The sequence below is a fragment of the Vulpes vulpes genome, chromosome 4 (genome assembly GCF_048418805.1).
Source record: "Vulpes vulpes isolate BD-2025 chromosome 4, VulVul3, whole genome shotgun sequence".
Lineage (NCBI taxonomy): Eukaryota > Metazoa > Chordata > Mammalia > Carnivora > Canidae > Vulpes > Vulpes vulpes.
This window is the reverse complement of record NC_132783.1, coordinates 99,939,292-99,960,651: the sequence shown is the minus strand read 5'-3', so window position 1 is coordinate 99,960,651 and position 21,360 is coordinate 99,939,292. Positions and strand designations below refer to the sequence as shown.

The following is a 21,360-nucleotide window of genomic DNA, read 5'->3' as shown; positions in this document are numbered from 1 at the left end:
TACAGAAAAGAGTGTAAGAGACATATGGAATACTCAAAAAAAAAAAAAAAGTCTAAAATACATGTAACTGAAGTTCCAAAAGGAGAAGAGAGAGAAAGGAACAAAAGTAATATTTAAAGAAATGGAGAATTTTCAAATACTGATAAAAAATATCAGATTTCATACTGAAGAAGCCTTATGAATCCCAACCAGGATCACACACACACACACACACACACACACACACAGTTACACTGTACTCAAACTGCTGAAGACCAAAAAGAAAGAAAAAAATTTAAAACAGGGGGGTGGGAGAAGGAGTTGCTTTACCTGCAAAGGAGCAATAGTCAGACCACTGGCTAACTTCTCAATAGAAACAATGGCAACGAGAAATCAAGGGAAAAGACTTTTTTTTTTTTTTTTTTTTTTAATGCTGAGAACATTTGTTTTAAAAGACAAAAATGGAATTCTATACCTAGCAAAACTATCCTTTAAAAAAAATACAGGTGAAATAACGATGTATTCATGTTCACCAAGTCTGGATTTGTCACTAATAAACGCGAACTATGAGAAATAGCAAAGCAATTTTTCACACGACGGTGCAACGCCCCCAGCTGAAAGCTTCAATCTTCAAGAAGGAATGAAGAGCACCAGAAAGGAGTGACTTTGACCCACTCTTATTGTCATTCTAACGGAATCACTTGGTGTAAAATACAAGCTCCCTTTAAGTGAATCATAGGCAAGAAGTAGTAAGAGGTGAGCTAGAATTTTACAAGTCAACACCCCGTAGACAGTGTCAGTTTAACTTTAAAGTAAATAAAGTCAAAAAGGAGATGGAAGTTGGGCTCCGGGAGTCAGGGGTCAAGCACAGGGGTCAAGCCTGGTTGGCGCCAGGGCGCCAGGGGTTGGCTGGGTGCGCGGGCGGGCGGGCTGTTCAGGGAGCCAGCACGGTGCGGACGGAAGCCACGGCAACGGCTGTACCGTGGGGCTTGGGCATCAGCAGTTTGTGGGAGATTCAAGGCCAGGGGTCAGGGCCGACGGTTGGGCGGCGGGGCCAGGGTCCAAGGAAAGCTGCGGGACGTTAGGACCCTCGGCGCTTCAAACTTCGTGCGCGGGCGGTTGGGAGGCCCGGCTCCGGCTCCGGCTCCGGGTCCCCGCCCCCTCAGGCCCGCCCCCCCTCGCGCGCCGCCCCCCGCCCCCCGCCCCCCCTCCGTCCCGTCAGGCCCCGCCCCGTCCAGCGCCGCAAACGCACCGGCGGCGCGGCGGAGGCGACGACCGCGCTGGGCGAGCCAGCGGCGCAGGGACCCCGCGGGCGGCTGGGGCTTCCGCGGCGCCCGCCTGCGCTCCCTCCCCTCGGGCGCTCGGGGCGGCCGGCCGGCGCCGCCTCCCGGGAAGATGGCGCTGCACTTCCAGGTCAGTGCGCTCTGCACCGCGGGCCCGCGCTCCGCCGCCCGCCGCCCCGGCAGCGCGGAGGGACGCTGCGGCGCGGAGGCCGAGGGCCGCGGCCCGAGGACGGCGGCGGAGGCCGCGGGCCGCCGCCTCGGGGCCGCAGCCCCGTCCCCGGCCGGGGCCTCGGGCACTGGCCTGGGCTCACGCCCCGGCCCGGGCCCCTGCGTGGCGGGCGCCGCGGCGGGGCCGGCTTCGGAGCTCGCCCCTCGGGGAGGTGTGGAGGCCGCGGACCGGCTGCGGGGGCTCGGCGCCAGCGGCGGCTCTGGCGGCGCCGGGGCAGCTGGGAGCGCGGCCGGGCCGGGCCGGGCCGGGCCGTCCCTCCCGCCGCGGCTCGGTCGCCGGCCCCCGCACGGTTGCGACGCCGGGGCGGCGGGGGCCGGGGTCCACCGCGGGGACGGCGGCCGCGGGTGCGCTTTTAATCGGCTAGAGCGGGCGGGGGCTGCATGTGCAGGCGGGGGTGGAGGAGTGTTTTGCAGCCGCCTTCTGGAGGAGGAAACGGGGGCCGCGTGCCCGAGGGGCGCGGAGATCAGGACGGGACGCGGGCTGGAGGAGGAGGTGCGCGTACTCCCGGGCTGCGCCCGCGTGCGCGGCCAGTTATTCATTCAACAAACATTAATGGAGCCCCTCGCCGCGTCTCAAGCACGGTGCCCAGTTCTGGGATGAAGGATTACATCATCGTACCATCCGTGCCCTCCTAGAATTCGCGGAGAATTACAGTACGTGTGAAGATGATAGGGTAGAATTAATCACGGGCTATCATGGCAGCCTCCCGGGGGGGGTGTGCGTGCGCGCGTGCTGAGGAGGGCGGCGGAGCTGCTCGGCTTGGCGGAGGAGATGCTTTGAATTTCCTTGAGCGCCCGTTCGGCCGGTCGTGTGTTGGATTGCACTGCAGACGGCTCCAACCGAACTAGGACTTCTACTTTCAGGGAACTTGCAGCCTACTGGGCCTTGAAAGAATTGCAGGAGCCAGCCAAGTGAAGGCGAAGGGAAAGTTAGAGAGGCAGAAGGACCATGTCGCGGTGGCCAAGAGCTGTGGAAGAACATGGCACACGGCAGGAAGTGTGGTCTGGCAGGAGCATACGGTTCATATAAACTGGGAGAGAGGGGGAGGCGGGGATGGCAGGAGTGACCTTGGAGGGGTTGTCGGTTTCATAATGTGGTGACAGTCTGTCTGTCTGTCCTGTTCCTCTCGTAGACTTCTTTGGACTGCCTGTGCTCAGACTGACTCATTTCTTACTTACTGATTCTTCCAAAGGATCTTTTCTTTCCAACCAGCCACTCTCCTGTCCGGTAATTGACAGCTTCAGGACTTCTAGACCAGGAAGCAGTGAGCCCCACACATTACCGTTTGACTCCTTGCCATTTCTAAGGATGTCAAAATAATGTTATTTATTTCCACTTTGGTAAACATGCCCCCTGGGAAATTTTCACAGGGAGGACTTACAGGTTGTCAATAGGTAATCGGGTGTTCATAGTTCTGATGTAAATCTTGAGGGTAAAGACTGTGGTGGAAGTTTGGAAGTTTTCAGACTTAGAAAGGTGATGCATCAAAGTAAATACCTCAGTCCTGGAAGACTTCTTCATATTTAGGTAGAGTGTTGGAAAAACTGGTTTTCCAGGAATGTATTTCACAGCAGCTTGAAAGTGTAGTTGGACAAATAAAAGATCAGTTTTGAGAGCTAGAAAAAAGCTCTGAAATTTCTCAGTTTGAAGTATTTCCAGCATATGAAACCATATTCTGCAGTTAATTCAAGGAACATTGACTACTAATAATAACTGGTACCTAGCATTTTGAATTTTCACATGCTTATTAGTTTTTTGAGCCCCACAACTAATTTGAGAGGTATGCCTGTGTGTACATATATATTATTCTTGAAGACACTGAATCTTAGAACATTTGTGACTTCCCAAGGCTATAGAGTAGCCCTAGTAATTCGTAATTCCATATTCTTTCACATCAATATCTTCCTGTCATCTACTCACCAGGGTAGCTAGTAAAAAATTATGCCATTAGGGTGATGAGTAAAGATGTAGACCTGTGTGAGGTGGGGTTAGAGTACTTCTTCACAATCTTTTTCATATCATGGCATACATAAAAAATGGTAATTGTCTTGTTCATTGACATAAACTGCTCACAGCCAAAAGCCTGGTTGCCTAAAGGGTAGAAGAATCAATATGCCAGGCATATCATTCAAGGTACATGCATTCTAGTTAGGAAGCTGTGAGTGAGTTGGAGTACTTTATCCCAAAAGAAGCAATGGATCTGGATTATCTCATCCTAGAGGAGACAGTCCAGATTAGGGGGAGGAAGACAGAGTGAGGAAAGATAGAGTTGGGAACGGGTAAGATACAAGAATTTCAGTTAGAACAGATTGATATGAAAATCAAGAGGTAATGTCAGGGGCCTTCGCTCCCTCGCTCGCTTGCTCGCTTGTCGGTCGGTACCTGCTCCCGGTGGCCCTGAAGGTCTGTGGGCCAGGGGCGGCCCCAAAGAGTAGGAGGCGGAGGGGGAGCAGGTGTGCTGGTCCAAGTGTTGAGGAGCTGCACTCATGCAGCGAGAATCTGGAGGAGGGGGAGGAGACTGCAAGGATAGGCCCAAGAGCAATGGTGTCCAAAGAGAAACAAGTGGTGAAAAATGTCAACATGGAAAATGCCCAGCAGGAAAATGAAGAACAGGGCCCTGTGCAGAATGAAGAGGAATCACGCAATTCGAGAGGGAGTGAAGAGCCAGAAGAATGGAAGAAATGTTAAACTGGGGCAAGTGAGACGACTTGTCCCTAATTTTCGATGGGCCATACCTAACAAGCATATTGATCACAATGAAATGGGAGATGATGTGGAAAAGTTTGTAGGGCAAATGATGGCGATCAGGAGAAAGACTAAGGAGTAGCAAATGAGGCATCATAAGCACTCCCAAACTCCTGAACCTGATAATCATTATGACTTTTGCCTTATACCTTGAATGTTAAGGTTTTCCTTGAGGTTAATAATGTGGCCTCTGCTCCACAGGCTTGTAGTTTTGTGATTTACTTCTTCTGTAAACCTTTTGGTGTTTCCAGTTACCAGTTTGTAATTAAATACTGTTTTGTCTCTGTAAAACTTTCTGTCTAGCAGGACAATTTCACCCAGTTTTAGAAAAAACTATCCTTTTCATAATGTAAAATTAATAAAGCAGTTGAAAAAGCAAAAAAAAAAAAAAAAAAGGTAATGTCAGGAAAAATTTATAGAGTACTCATTTGGTTGATCTTCTTGTTCTCAGAATTGTTCCAGAACCAAGGACTATGGCTATGCTTCTTAATACCCAGCCAGGCCACCTGATTTGGTCTAGATGTGATTGTGCCCTGTTATATTTGAACATGATGGTAACAAGATGGGAAAGAGGTTTGGGAAAGATCATGACAGCATGGACTTGAATGGAAGAAGTTATAGACAGACAATCAATATAGGGTATTATAATTTATCACGAATCAAAGGAATTATTTACAATTTATTCTTGATCTGCTGTGTGCCAGGCACTGGGTTTAGCTTTCTGTCTTCTATCTTATTCTTCACAGTTATTTTGGAAGATGGATATTACTACCTGCAGTTTCAAAAGTGAGATTTAGGGCAGCCCTGGTGGCGCAGTGGTTTAGCGCCGCCTGCAGCCTGGGGCCTGATCCTGGAGACCCAGGATCAAGTCCCACGTCAGGCTCCCTGCAGGGAGCCTGCTTCTCCCTCTGCCTGTGTCTCTGCCTCTCTCTCTCTCTCTCTCTCTGTGTCTCTCATGAATAAATAAATAAAATCTTTTAAAAATAAATAAAATCTTAAAAAAAAAAGTGAGATTTAGAAAGGTTAAGTAATTTGCTTGGGATCAATAAGAGGCAGATTCCAAAGCTTCCACTCTCATTCCCGAAGAAGCTGCTGAAAAAATCCAGGGCACTAGAGGCAACAGTTAGAATATATTATTCTATTCCTCTGTTGTCCATGAATATCATGTAGAAGTGTTAAGTCTGAGGCTCTAGTTAAAAAAGAATTGTTAGGAAAAAAAAAAAAAAGAATTGTTAGGATTTTATTACAAATTAGGTGTATACCAGAAACTAGCTAAACTGTGGGGTTTCAGGGCATAGTTCACCAGAGTGCCCTCACTTCTGACACCAACTGCGTATTTGAGATTTTCCTAGAACCATGCTTAGATTTGATAATTTATCAAAAAGACTCAAATAATTTACTGAAAGTTGTCATATACATGCAGTTTATTCCTGGGAAAGTACACAGATTAAAATTGATGAAAAGAGATGCAATGCGCAGAGTCTGAGGGGGTTCCAAAACAAAGCTCTTGCTGTCTTTAAGACATGTTACTCTCCCAGCCTGTATGTAGGACAGTATGCATTGGGAACTTTTTATTGAGGCTTCATTATGTAGTGATTGAGTATTGATTGCCCACATAATTGATCTCAGTCTTTAGGCTAATACTAATGTGATCCAAAGCACCCCCCCCCCCCCCCCCCGCCCAAACACGTGATTGGTCTTTCTGGTGTGGCCAGCTCCCAGCTTAAGACTGGAGTGTGTACCCTCCCAACTCCTGGCCCCTAAGCAAAAACAGGCTGATCAGGTATGACCTAGGTTAAGCTTCCAGAATCTGAGGGTAAAGGCTAGATTTTCCTTTGGGCAAGGCCAAACTTTTAACTATACAAGAGAGACTAAGGAGAAGGAAGAGGCAAAGCTAACATCAAAATTGTAAATCTAGATCCTGGTCTAGACCTTTGAAACCATTGAAAATAAAGAGCCACTTGAAGTAGAAATCTGGGAAGTATGTTCAATTCAGTGTCTGACATTTTTGTGGTTTTAGCATCTTTCTGGATTTCCAAGAGAAAGAAATTGATAGATACAGAGATGGTGAGCAGACAGGGTTGAAGGTATGGAGTAGAACATTTCCTGCTTATTCTCCCTACAGACTGAAGATAAAGGGTGGCAAGATGGCAAGGTGATAAGGAGACATGTTCTTGAGGTCTGTAGACTTGTATTTATTTGGCTCAAAATTGACCATTTACTCCACACTTGATCTTAAGTAACTTATATATATATATTTGATCTCTTAGCCTCAGTTTTTTTGGTCTTAAAATGGGTGTACTACAAATATGTACTCTGCAGGAGTCTACTTTTCAGGATTGGTTGCAAATAAAAGATGGAAATTCTTTTGTAAACTGTAAAACTTTAAAAACAAATACTATCTAATTCATTGTAGAAGGAAGAGTTCTAGAAGACCCAGGAATAAGCCTTCAGGTATACCCAGGAAAAAGTAGTAAAGGGAAAAAGAAACAAAGATTTGTGACTTCAGGATGAAAGTGTTTTCTATTAAGGATAATCAAGAACTTTAATTCCAGATGGCAGGAAAAATACAGAGAAGTAATTGAAAAGAGTTTTAAATTCAATTGGGGTGGGATTTTTGTGGCTTATCAATTTATTTTTATTAGGGGCCATTTCTTTTCCCTAGAACAAAAGCCATCCTTTTTTTTTAGCTTAATATTGAGGTGTACTTGACAAATAATAAACAACACATATTTAAATTGTGCAGGAGATTGACATGTTTACATCTGTGAAACCATGACTAAAATCAAGATAATGAGCATATCTATCACCCCCCAAAATTTCCTCTTGTTCTTTTGTAACCCTCCATTGCTGGCCCCCCATCCTGTTCTTCTTTCCTCCCTTCCTATCCGCAACCTGTGATCTGCTTTCTGTTCCTATAATACCTTCCAGTATATACTATTTTTATCTATTTTTTGTTTGTTTTATTCAGCATCTACCCATTGATGGATACATGTGTGAGAATTACTGAATAGAAAGAAGTCACATCATTTAGGGGTTAATTTGTATGTCAAGTGCAAAGACTAGAAATGAGTTCAGAATAACATGGTAGATCCTTAAGGGAGAATTGTGTGATTGTCTCTTATGCTATGGAAGTTGGATGCTGTTTATAAATGATAGTTATTCTCTGGGAGTTAGGTGATGTTCAATTCTACTTATTCTACCTATTAGTTATTTTTATGGGCTTCTGATATTGATATTAAGCCTTGCAGGAGCTTTAATAACTCAAACCTCATTTGTCAGCAAATAGAGAAGGGATCCATTTCTCTGAGGCATTCTAATGTTAACCATATGCGTAGACATCAATGTGTAAAACTAAGATGCAAATGTATCAATTCGTTGTGAAAAATAAAATCTCTCTTTATAGATTCTCTGGAAAGTCAAATGGTAATCAGAAGATTGCTTGGTCAGTCAGCATTCACCACATTGTGAGTTTAAGTGTTTTAAATGTTTAGATAATGCCTTTCCACCAGGATAAGGATCTTTGTGGATGTATCCTTTTCTCTCAAAAGATTTGATATGCCTGGCATGTGTTTCACTATTATCATTACAGTGAAAGAATGACTTGATCCCCCCCCCCCTTAGTTTCAGTCTTTCGTAAGAGAAAGTTCAAACCTTTCCCTTTTTATCTTGCACTGCCTTTCAGTTAATACTTTGAAATACCTTTGAAAAGAAAAAGATAATTTATAATATTGTTGACTTAAACAAATACTATTTGAACATATTCCAGAGTTAGTCTGTGTTGAGGTTGTTTAAATCAGTATAGCAAAACAGACAAAATAATTTCCAGAATTTTTCCAGAATCCTTCTGAATAGGTTTACTTGGGTACTATTGAATTGGTTAATATTAATATTTATATTAGTTTTCTAGTACTACTATAACAAATTACTACAAACTAGGTGGATTAAAGCAACAGAGAATTACTGTCTTAGAGTTATGAAGGCTAGAAGTCTGAAGCTAATATGCCAGTAGTATTGGTTCCTTCTGGACTCCTTGAAGGAGAAGCTGCCGCATGACTTTCTCCTACTTTCTAATGGCTGCTGGCAATCCTTGGTGTACTTTGGCTTGTAGATTTATCGTTCTCGCCTCTGACTCCTTCTTAATATGACCTCCCTTGTGTATCTCTGTGTCTCTGCATTTCACATGTATTTCTTCTTTCTTTTATGAGTCATTAAGACTGAGGACCCACTCTAAATCTAGGATGGTATCATTAATATCCCTAATTTAAGGATTTGCAATGATCTTTATTTCCAAATAAGGGCACATTCAAAGGTACTAGGGGTTAGGAATTGGGCATATCTTTTAGGGGAATATACCATTACTACCCATTACAGTATTAAGTCATATTAATAACAAACCACTAGCCTTTATAGGGTATACCCTGTGCCAGAAGTTATGTGACCCTTACTCATTTAGTTCTCCAAAAAAACCTATAAGATAGATTTGAGTCTCACTTTTTTGCTGCCTTCTGCTTTTAAACAGGTCTTGTCACTATTTCTGGCCCAATTCTTTTTGATTTCAAAGTCTACTTCTTCAAAGACTCTTAGACCTTGATGAATGCATGACAGCAGGATTAGTTTATCATTAACTTACTCTGGGTATTACCAGTTCTAAAATTCAGCCCTTCAGATTTATTAGATGAAGGAAAAGGCTTGTAAGGTTGATCATGAAGCAAAAGAGGGAAAAAGGTAGCTCTTTCTATTTTTGTATTTCTTACCCTTGGAGAAAATATGGAATTCATATGTATTTATGAACCATAAATTTTCTATGCATTTTAATATCATGACCATTATGGAGCAGTACTCTGAGGGCTTGTTGGGCCAATCTGGGTGAGAGAAACGTTTAAAATGTGATGCATTTGAGGTCCTTTATCTTAATTTATTCATTTGAAACCCTTCCTTTTTACTTTCATTCTAGCAGAAATTTTCCAAGTCTGGGATGTTGGGCTTTGACATGGATAGAAAGTAGCAAATGCCATCAAGGATCTAAGGAGAGAGGAGTGAAAGGATAAAGGAAGCTAGAGAAGTTCTCATTTTTGGGGGGGGGGGGGGCATTTCTATTAGGCAGAGATATATGTTTTTTTTTTTTTTTTTTGAGATATATGTATTTGAGAAAATGTTTGGACTAGTGTAGCTCTAAGGCTACCCATAAAAATTCAGACCAGAAAGGATAAAAAAAAATAGCATTTCTTTAGGAATAACCCATTACCTTCATATGACTAATTGATGGTGAAATCTGTGCCTTTTTTTTTTTTTGTCCTCCAAAGAATTCTAAGTTCAAAGTGAAGTAGTTTGTTTTAGTCAAGTACCTTTAACAAAAATTGTTTTAAGCTGAGAAGAATGCTGATCTAATTTTTTCAGATCTTATCCATGTGTTTTATATCTTCAGATGAAATTATATTTATAAACAGAATGAATTATTCTTTGTGCTTATAAAATAGGAGCCTACAACATGATAACTAGTTATTACACTGCTAGAAATAACATGGGGTTAGGTCATAGTTCCAGAAAATCATGACAGAATTTGCCTGCAGCACTATGAGTCATTAGTTCAGAAGCCCCAAATCAGCGTATATTTATAATTATCTTTGCTTTTTTATGGATGGAACCATTGACGTTCTTACAATTTGAGAAATAATGTAATTGGCGTAGTGTCTGCAATTTGCTCATGATAATTCCCCCCACCTATCTCTTTAGCGTCATTTGGCATCTCCTTGCTGTCTACCCAGTGACATTGACCTTCTAATGCCTGGAAATGATTACGCTCTGTTCTGGGCCCTGGTAAATGCTACTCTCTGCCTAGACTGCTGTCTAGTCTTTTTTCATCTGGCTTTACCCTTTTAGGATAAATGTTACTACTTCAGGCAAGCCTTTCAAACTCCTTGGTTTAGGCAACTCTTTCTCTTTTTATATTCTTACCTTTCCACTACAGTACTGTCAATTTATAATTAAATAATTTGGAGGAAAGAGACAGGCCTTTTTTGTTTACCACTGTGACCTCTAGTAAGTAGTTGTAGCTCAATGAGCATTTATTGAATTGATGAATTCAGGCATGATATTTGCATCCCTTGGTCCCTGTGATTGATATATTTACCTTATTTTTCTCTTTCAAGTAAAATTTATTTATTTATTTTTCTTAAGAGCTTGGCTGAATTGGAAGTGTTATGTACTCATCTCTACGTAGGGACGGATCTAACACAAAGAATAGAGGCTGAGAAAGCACTCCTGGAACTTATTGACAGCCCAGAATGTCTCAGCAAGTGTCAACTTTTATTAGAACAAGGAACAGTAAGTATTTGATAATAGCGATTAACCATGAAAAATCAGTAGATATATGTCTGTGTTATTGAAGTTGTGTAGGTAAGCAGTAATTGATAGATATTACTTTTGGTATATCTTTTTGGTTTAGTTTCTTTTACTGTCAGAGAGATTAATCATAGAAAGAATTGAAAAGCACACTTAGAGAAGAGCCCAAGAGGTAGACATAGACCTGAGTTGACCATGAGTTGAAATAGTTTCTTGATTCTTCTTGACCCCTTTTGATGTCTTATATCAGTATGGGCAAAGGTTGCATTTTTCGAAAGTTGACTAACAGCTTTAAAAAAAAAAAATGCCGCGTAAGAGACACAGGTTATAATTAAGTCTAAAGCATGAAGGAATGGTTTACAGGAATGCTGACTACCTCTTGCCTACCTCCCTTCTAGAGATTCTTAGCCATTCAGTCAGTCATGCAGCAAATACTTAGATGTGAAACTAGGTATAGTACTACCTACTTGCTTTATGTACATGTATTAAAGTAACTTATAGTTTAGTTGGCGAGGCATAAGTGTAAATAAATAGCTATAAAATGATATGGTAGCACTATAGTAGGGGACTGGAGGGGCTAGAGCACAGGTCAACAAACTTTCTGTTAAGGGCTAGATTATAAATATTTTAGATTTTGTAGGCAAAGAGGCTAAATCAAGGATATTTTATAAGTGCATCTATAAGAAGAGAGAAGACAAACTTCCATAAAGTTTTATTAATGAAACTTAAAGTATAATAATTGAGTACAGTTTTTTGTAATACAGATCTACTAATCAGAAGAATGAAATTATTCTTTTGGAGATAACATGTAGCTTAATTGTGGTTCAAAATTAATATTTCTGTTATCAGTGTTGATTATAAACGTTCATGTGTTAATACTCATCTGTGATGAGATTTTTATATTTTATCTTTGAAAATATCTTTTCACATAGATACTGCCAAATATTGGTATCACTCCACAAGCACATGGTTTTAATTAAGCATATTCATCACTTAGAAGGCATTTATAGAATTCTGTTGAACTTGTCTTGATGTTTGACTTTCAGAATGTCATTACATTGCAGATTAATCACTTCCAATTGAAGGTTAGGTGGAAGCTCCTCAATTGCTCAGTTAAATAGATTTTAAGATATGGAAATTTCCTTTGCACTTGCATCAGGGTCTGAAAAATGCTGCTGGAACTATAGTATGAGCTCAGAAAATATACTCAAGAATAGAGATCTTGCTACTTGCTTTAACTTTGGTAATGTGGAAAGTGTATAAAGCAGCTTAAAGCTTAATATTAGTTGTGATTGAAATAGTGTTAGTTATTATTGAAATAACTTTACTGCCTTGTCAATTTTGTAGTATAAGTACTAAGCATTCATTTCCCTTTTTAGGCAATTTTGTAACTTTAGGTTGAATTCATTAAATACATTATCAAGTTTGCAGCAAAAGCTAATTTTCAAAGCCCTTGAGCATTCAACAATAGTTTAGGATGGGTGTCAAAATTTCAGTCTTGGCCCTGAGCCAAAAAAAATCACAGTAAAACTTTACCACTGTTAATCTATTGAACTACTGTGTGGTGGAGCAAATCAGGAGTTTCAGCTTTTATTTCTGACAGAAATTCACAGAACTGAAGATAAGTTCACAAAAGTGAATTGAAGTCCACTATTAACACCACTGATTCAGGATCCCTAGGTGGCTCAGCGGTTTAGTGCCTGCCTTCGGCCCAGGGCATGATCCTGGAGTCCCGGGATCGAGTACCACGTTGGGCTCCCTTCATGGAGCCTTCTTTTCCAAAACTCTGCCTATGTCTCTGCCCCTCTCTCTCTGTGTCTCTCATGAAATAAATAAATAAAATCTTTAAAAAAAACAAAACTGATTCATTAACACATGGCAGACCCATATATTTACTACAGAGTATATATTGATGAATAATATAATGGATAACCATAGGTTTTAGACTCTTAGATTTTTATAAGCTTTATAAATTTGTACAACTAAGCCATTTTCTGCTCCATATATTTTTACTATCACTTGTGATGCATCTTAGCAGCTACTACTTCAGGTTGTACACAATTAGTGTTTTCTCAACTTCTTTGAAAATATTTCTGGCTTGAAGTTCCAGACTCTTCAGAGGTCTTTAGTCATTTCAAACTTAGCATTGACTTCTGGAATAAATGGATAGTGTTGATAACAGAATGAACAGAATTAGCAACATCTGTCAGCTCATCAGAAATTAAAGAGAACTTCCAAATCATTTACCTTGTTTGAAATTGACTTTTGAAGTTGCTCCCATGTCTTCAACTATTTGAGCATTGTTCTCACTGAAAGGCTAGTAGTTTGGGGTTTATTTTCTCTGCATACATAACTTTGCTACTACAATAAAGTAGTGGTGATTTAATTAATTCTTCATTGGTAAACAACTTTCCTTGCTTGGCTAACAAATGAGTGACTTCAGAACTTTGGTTTCCATCCCATTTTATTTTTGTGAGGAAATTCCACTGTGATGAGATACTCTGTTCTAATTTTCTATTTTTTCTGACTCTTGATTCCTGTGGGTTAGGAACATTGTCATGAATACTTAGTCTGATATTGTCAACATATAATCTTTTAGGACAGCTATAGTGCCATTTCATAAAGAGCACATTGCCCTATCTCATTCAGTAACAAAATAATTCAAACTCTACTGTGTCTTAAAAGTGAGATATTTGAAATCTGCATTCATCTTGTTTTGACATGATGATTATGCCCTGGTAATAATCGAAGGTACATGTCATGGTGATACCCATGGTACTCGAGATGCTGTGGAATTATAACTATTTTATTGCAATTTATAATGCATTGAGCAGCAGTATGAGGCAATGAGTGTTGCATACAGTCTGTCTCAACTATTCAGCTCTGCTGTCATGGTGAAAGCAGCCATAGACCATATATAAATGAATGAGCATGGCTATGTTCTAGGTTTATTTATGGACACTGACGTTTGGATTTCATATATTTTTCACATGTCACAAAATACTAATTTTTTCCCCCAACTGTTTAAATAGTAAAAACCACTGATACCCCTTGGACCTTGCAAAAACAGAAAGGATTTGATCCATGGGCCTTAGTTTCTGACATCTAGTCAAGAGAAAAGAAAGGACTGTCTTTACAAGAAACTGCTAGAGGTATAGTGAAGAACTGAACCAAATTTTGAAAGATTGAGTATACTATTAAAACAATTGAAAAAAAAAAAAAAAAAAAAACAATTGGAAGCCAAAGAGAATACGATAGTCTAAGACGTGGATCTGAAGGAGTAGGGAAGTCAGGATGGAAAAGGCATTGAAAGGGACAAAGATGGCTGTGATGGTCACAGGATAGTGAAGAATAGAACCAGGTGAATTTGAAGAGATAATCAGAGGCCAGAACATACAGGACTGTGTAGACATGTAAGAGTATTTTATTTGAACTTGCTCAAGATAATTTTTTTTCTGTCAATTATTTGCTGCTGTTTGAAAAAGTGACCTACACCTTCCTCAACCACTGAACCCTTAGGAGAGATTGTGTACATATATGCGTATATTTGTGTATATACTTTATTCATTGTAAATCTGCCAGTTTGAAAAACCAGAAACATTTCCATATTTGCTTAGGAAAAGTTTCTGTCATAGTGTTTTGATGATTCTAATTTCATTTGTGATAATAATATATGAAATTTATTGTTCTTTGCAGACATCCTATGCTCAGCTCCTTGCAGCAACATGTCTTTCAAAACTTGTTAGCCGAGTCAGTCCTTTGCCAGTTGAACAGAGGGTAGATATCAGTAAGTGGTTTTATTATGCTTTTTATAAAATTGTATTTTATTTTTTCATTGAAGTATAGTTGACACACAATGTTACATTATTTAACATTGCACTTTCAAATATTTTTTTTTCCTTTTAGATATGTTAAGCTGTTAACAGGTATGCAAGTTATTTAAAATTCTGTTAATTTTTGAAGATGAGTTGTCAAGTCTGCTTTACCCATCTAGTGATGAAGTTATGTGTTACACAACAATGTGTAATAAAAAAGAATTTGTTTAGCTGAATGATAAATAATAACTAGCATTTTATTGTGTGGACTGTGATAAGATTTGTACTATCTCATTATATCTACTGCACTTATAAAGTGGGCAGTCTTATCCTCATTTTATAAATGAGGAAACTAGATTTGATAGGATTTGTTATGTACTCAAGATCACATAGCTCGGAAGGAGGAGAGCTGTGATTCAAATCCACACAATTTGTGTGGAGTTTTTGTTCTTAGTCATTGTTTTAACTTCATATGCAACTGAATGATAGAAAAGAAGTCAATTCTCCATTTATTTCTCAGGATGCCACACAAAATCATTTGGGATGCATGTCAAATCAAAAGCAGGTTCCTACTTACTAGGAAGATAATGGGTATATGGAAGAATAGTATTTGGAGCTTAGTGTAGTTGGAGAACTGATTCTATGAAGTAGTATATTTTTTGGAAGTAATGCATTTTAAGATTTTGTGTTTGTGTGTATTTGCTTTTCAAATGGGCAGAAGTCTAATAATTGAGTTATGGGAAAATAAATTTTCAGTTATCTTTATTTATGGTAGAAATGGACAGTTGATTCTTTGGTGCTCTCTAGCCTCACAGTTCACATTATTTGTGTTCGTGTATAAGAAAAATTAAAATGTATATGTATGTTGGATCTGAAGCCCAATTTTTGAAGGATCAAATTATACAATGACATGTCATTTGTCTCATGTATTTGATACTTCTTTTAAGTATCCTATCAGAACCATAGGCACTATGGAAAGCCTGGAGGAGGATTTATCTATGTGTTCATGGACTTGGGTGATTAAGAAAGCAAAACAAATTTACAGTTTTAAAAATTAGTGTTCAAACATTATAAACCTAACTCATAAAACATTATTTTCTTGACTTACTTTTATACACACACACACACACACACACACACACAATCACTTTAGGTTTTATTTTTTTAGAGCAGTTTTAAAATTATGCAGAGAGTTGAGTTCTTATATCCTCTGTCCCCCACACACATAGAGCCTCCTCCATTTTTAGTGTCTTGCACCAGAAGTACTTAGTTATAATTGAGGAACCTACATTGACACATGATCATTACCCAAAGTCCATAGTTTACATTAGGGTTCACTCTTGGTGTTGTGCATTCTGTGGGTTTGCATAAATGTGTAATGAAATATATCCCCCATTATAATATTCTACGGAATAGTTTCACTGCCTCAGAAAAAAATCCTCTCTGTGCCACCTATTCATTCCTCCCTCCCCTTTAACCCCTGACATCCACTGATCTTTTTACTGTTGGAGAGTTTCGCTTTTTCCAGAATGTGAGGTAGTTGGAATCCTACAATGTGTAGCCTTTTCAGATTGGTTTCTTTTACTTAGTAATATGTGTTTAACCTTCTCTCATGTCTCTTCATTGCTTGGTAGTTCATTTCTTCTTAGCACTAAATGATATGCCATTGTCTGGATGTACTACAGTTTATTTGTTCACTTACTTGATTGCTTCCAAGTTTTGGCAATTATGAATATAGCTTAAAGCAGGTTTTTATGTGGACACAAGTTCATCTCATTTGGGTAACTACTAAAGAGAGTGATTGTTAGATTGTATATTAAGAGTGTTTAATTTTGTAAAAAAATCATAATACTGTCTTCCAAAGTGGCTGTACCATTTTGCAGTCCCATCTGCAAAGAATGAGAGTTACTGTTGCTCCACATTCTTGCTAAAACATTTGGTGTTTTCAGTGTTTTGGATTTGGGGTGTCCTAGTAGGTGTATAGTAGTATCACACTGTTTTAATTTGCAGTTCCCTAATGACATATGACTGTGACTGAACATCTTTTCATACTTCAGTTTACTGTCTGTATATTTTCTGTGATGATGTGTCTAAGTCTTTTGCTCATTTTTAAATCAGGTGGTTTTCTTACTGTTGAGTTTTAAGAGCTTTTGTGTATTTTTAGATAGCAGTCTTTTATCAGATAAGTCTTTTGCAAAGATTTTTCTCCCATTCTGTGGCTTGTCTTCTCATTCTCTTGATCATGCAGAGCTTTCCAACTTTTTTTGAACGTCTATGTGAGAGGTTTTTTTACCTGTTTTATTTTATTCTCCTGTGTGTCTTCTTGAGTATTGCATTTTCTTTTTTTTTTTTTTTTTTTTTTTTTTGAGTATTGCATTTTCTTCTTGGTATGGCTTTTCTCTGTTATCTTGGGCTGGTGATGATGAGACGGGTATTGTTTTACTTGGTCGTTATCAGACACTTAGTAAACTGGACAAATATTAGAACTCATGTAAAAAAAACATAACAGTATTTTATGTAAAGTATTCAGCTGAAATAATAAAAATATAGTCTATTAAGTTTTTTTCTGCCTTAGATAATAACTCATTAGTCAATGTCTTAACTTGGGCAGTCTGGGAAGGTTTATTTATTGGTACCTAGCTTAAATGTGAAACTTGGTTTATTTCCTATTTAGTTGTGTTATTATTTTGAGATTATCCTCCTTGTGGTTATCATTACCCACCTACAAATTTTCCACATCCCCTCCAGGTTAAAATATTTCAAGATAGTAAAAATAATTGAAGTAAATAAACCAGATTTTCTTTTATATTCTAGAAGCAGTGTCATCTTCTTAAGCTTCATTATTGAAATAAAACATAGGTAATGAAGCTTAGGATATCCTTATTACCATAATCCATTGGAGAAACCTTTATCAGGCTTATCCTAATTCTAGGAAAATCTGTGCTTTTTTTTGTGTTATGCATTGTTTTGCAAGACTCATGAGAGAAATGGGATATGGAAATAAAACTCAGGTACTTTGTCAGTGACACATTAGAAAAAAGAAATCTAATATAAGGTTTAGTAGAGATTTACATGTTTTAAATGGTTAAATACTTAAATGGTAAAATAAATATTTTATCTTGAAGAAGATCTGAATTTTGTTTTTGGATATGGACTCGTGAGTTATAATGAAGTGGTGGAAGGTGATCAGAAATAGAATAGAAAGGTATAAAACCAGATAAGGATGCATGGGGCTGATAACACATGAGATGAACTGAAATAGCTACTAGATGTTTGAAGTGTATGCATTTTGTGTATAGTTTACTTCATTTGGCCTGGTTGCAGTTTTCTTTATTCACCTGGCAGTTTTTTCTACATGAAATCATGCAAAAACAAAAGTGACATTCTCATTAGACTCAAATTCTCCCTAATATTAAATTTAAATTGGAGCAAATTTCCCTTTTCACAATAGCCTTATGGTAGAAATGACCATTTTGGAGAATGGAATTAACTTTTTGTCAAAGAATGTGTCATTACCAGCTATTTTTCTTAACATGATTCACAGTATGTTACTGAAAAGTTCAAATGATCACAGAATATTTTCTTATAGGAAACTACATTCTTAATTATGTGGCATCACAACCCGAGCTGGCACCCTTTGTTATCCAAGCTCTAATTCAAGTCATTGCTAAAATCACTAAATTGGGATGGTTTGAGGTTCAGAAAGACCAGTTTGTCTTCAGAGAAATTATTGCTGATGTGAAGAAGTTCCTTCAGGTAAGAAGGCATTATTACATTATTAGAACATCACTAGTTGGTTATTTTGTTTTGTTTTTTTGATTTATAAAACTTTTTTCTTAAAGCCATATGAGTTATTCTGTGGCTACCAGTATCATATTAATTATGATATATTGTTTATCCTCTGGATCCTTTATTTTTTATTGCCAATAAATGAGGATCATGCCATTATAAAAGTTCCAAACCAGAGAAATGAAAATTAGAATGTTAAGAAACATCAGAAAATTAGAAAATACACAAAAATTAGAAAACTTAAAAAAACATGTTCTGTCCTTTATAACATGGTTGGCTATGTGCTACATATAAACAAAATGGATATAATATTTTTCATGTATTATGTGATGTAATGCTCGTAATATCTCTGTGAAGTGGATCTCATTTGCAAATGAGAAAACTGAGGCTTAGGAAAGTTAGGTAAATTGTGTAACTGCACAGTGACCCAGTAAAGCATAGAGCAAGCACTTCAAGTTTTCTAACTTAAAAGATACATATATTTAATTTTTGCATTAGACTATATTGACTATGCTAATTTCTCTATTTTTAACCTAAATGTTTCAAGTTATGGCATATGTGCATTTAACCTACACAAATTTACATATTTGACCTGCAAAAAATAAGAAAAAGAAAAATAAGCAAGAGGACAGTCGTATAAATTGTGCTGATGATTCCACTTGCCATTCCACAGAGTAGTACATGTCTGGGAGTGTGATGTGGCCGACCTAGATCTGTCATTTCCAGTCTCTGCATGCCTCTCAGGGTGACCATCCTGCCTTACTCAGTGTGATTCAGATATTTAAAGATACATATTTTTTCATATAAACATTATCCCTAATTGCAAGAAAAGGACTTTAGCTGGTGCTCTGCTGCAGAAGCAGTGATCTGTTACAGTTCTTGAGCAAAAACCAGCAGTTTGGGTTGAGAGATGGTTCAGTATTGTTTTATTGGCAATTAGAGGCAATTTGGACTTTCTGAGATTTTATTTCTTAGGCAATAAATCCCTGTGTAAGATGTAACTCTACCATGCAGTGCAATTCTAGAAACCTCAGAATACGAAACACTAAACTATGTTGCTTCTTTTTTATTCAGATTGTTAAAACCCTGGTTAATAAATCTTTGATCATCTAAAATTTCACAGGAATGAATGTATTTTTAGCCCTGAGGATTGCAGCCCTGGGGTGGTGGGAGTTTATTCAGAGACAAATGAATTTCTCACTCCAGGGTTGTACTCATAATTTTGCCTAACAAAATAGCAACCCTTTCTTGTTATTTTCTAAGATCACACACAGCTTACCAAGAATCATTAGTATAGTAGGCAAGAATAGACCTCAGAGTTTTTTTTTTAAATAAAATTAAGGTCGGAAACAATGGAATGAAGTCATTTGTGTTGTCTAACATTTCTCAAGCTCTCTTTCCAATGGCTGGTAAGTTGAACTTAAAGTTGAGCTTTTAGTGTGTTTTTGTCAATTTTGGAAAACCAGAAGAAACAGAAAATGTTTTGTCTTCAAGCTTTATCAGCGTATCACAAAAAAAGCACTTGCTTTCTGGTTTGACTTAACCTAACTTTGAATCATGTGAAAGGCGACTGACTTTAAGTACTCAAATATAGTAGTACCACATGGTTCCTTTGGGTATTAGCAGCTTCTGTGATTTTTGTACTAAAAATTATTTTAAATTTGCTAAAATCTTTAATTGCTTGAAGTTTTGTACATCTTCTTTTCTCTGTTATTGCAGTCTTATTGCTGCCATACTACAAACATTTATGAGCTTCCTTTCTATATACATACCCAGGAGAGCCTCCTGTTCTTTATGACAGTGCTAGTCAAATTGCTAATTCACAACAAGATAAAGAACAAATGTAAATCAACGTGGTGCTTCCTTCACTGAGGAAGACTTGCTATGAAAAAAATGCCAGCTAAACTAAGGAGTGTACTTAGTAGGGATTTAGCTGTTTTATAATCTTGTGCAAACTCTTTCTGTCTCATCATGAACCAGTACCAACCGTTCTCAGATTAGCAGTGAGTTTGTAGATGACCAGCCATGGTCCCTGGGTGGCTCAGTAGTTTAGTGCCTGCCTTCAGCCTGGGGCGTGATCCCAGGATTGAGTCCCACATCAGGCTCCCTGCATGGAGCCCGCTTCTCCCTCTGTCTGTCTGTCTCTCTCTGTCTTTCATGAATAAATAAATCTTAAAAAAAAAAAAAAAAAGAACAGGAAATCTGTAGCTTAGTTCAAACTGTTGAGATAGTTGTGAAGGACCGTAAAGAATTAAAATGTCAAAATTATGGCCCATGTCTTTTGTTTATTTTTTTTATCCTGAGATAATAAATAGAAGAATGACTGACTATAAAATTAAGACTTGAAAAATGTGTAGTCTGTATTAATGCTTTTTTATGATTATACTATAATTGGATGTTACTTTTTTATTTTTTATTTTTATTTTTTATTTACTTAAATTCAATTAGACTTTTTTTTTTTTTAAAGAAATGCATGGGAGGGGGAGGAGCAGAGGGAGAAGAGAAAGAATCTCAGTCAGACTGTACTGAGCTCTGAGGCTGATGTGGGGCTCAATCTTAAGACCCTGAGATCATGACCTGAGCTGAAATGGAGTCCATCATTCAACTGACTGAGCCACCCAGGCACTCCTGGATGTCACATCTTTAATTTTTACACTTCTAGTGTGATTTTGCAGCAGGGTAATTTGTAAGTAATGGTGCATATAAAAATTTGAATTTTGATTTGAAGGAAGTTTTTGAGATTAAATTGGAAGCTGATTAAATTAAAAACATTATCTATCATCTTATGAGGCTATGAAACTGTGTACCATATTGATAGTCATGTACTTATTTACCCCAGTGCATTGGGCATTTTAGATGCCTTCATTTTAGATACCATAATAAATGTATACACAAAGCACTGTTAAATAATATTAGAAGGGCCTAAGTGATCTTATCTGTTACTAGATTGATAGATTTAGATTAGTTCTTAAGCTCTTTATTGAGTGCAGCTATCTCAGTAGCCTTCAAGCAAATTTATAGAACTAAAAGGCATTTTTTTTGGTTCATTCTTATGCAGAGTCTTATGAAAAGTTAAACCCTTGTATTTTAGGGTTGGGTTGAATGTAAGTCCTAGGTGCTATAAACATTTTGTAGAGTATTCAGTTCTAAGGTGAGCTTTTTTGCCCACTCAACT

The 21,360-nt window shown here is 38.4% G+C and overlaps 1 protein-coding gene and 1 pseudogene across 13 annotated transcripts in view; both read left to right on the top strand.

The window, feature by feature from the left end:
• The first annotated feature begins 1,254 nt into the window (after window positions 1–1,254).
• The window catches only part of RANBP17 (RAN binding protein 17), a 310,517-nt gene continuing 290,411 nt past the window's right edge, over window positions 1,255–21,360 (top strand). For 9 of the 13 annotated variants that reach the window (XR_012001183.1, XM_072756619.1, XM_072756618.1 and 6 more), the window contains exons 1-4: window positions 1,255–1,392; window positions 10,417–10,563; window positions 14,278–14,368; window positions 17,986–18,152. Coding sequence is in view for 11 of the 13 variants with exons in the window: in XM_072756619.1 (XP_072612720.1) it covers window positions 1,375–1,392; window positions 10,417–10,563; window positions 14,278–14,368; window positions 17,986–18,152 (423 nt within the window). In the remaining 2 variants the exon portion in view is untranslated. Of the gene's footprint in view, window positions 1,393–4,687; window positions 4,876–6,366; window positions 6,416–7,642; window positions 7,704–10,416; window positions 10,564–14,277; window positions 14,369–17,985; window positions 18,153–21,360 lie in introns of those variants that run through there. The other 4 variants (XR_012001182.1, XM_072756608.1, XM_072756614.1 and 1 more) reach the window with 2 other exon arrangements.
• On the top strand, window positions 3,698–4,446 carry LOC140598649 (protein BEX4-like; annotated as a pseudogene).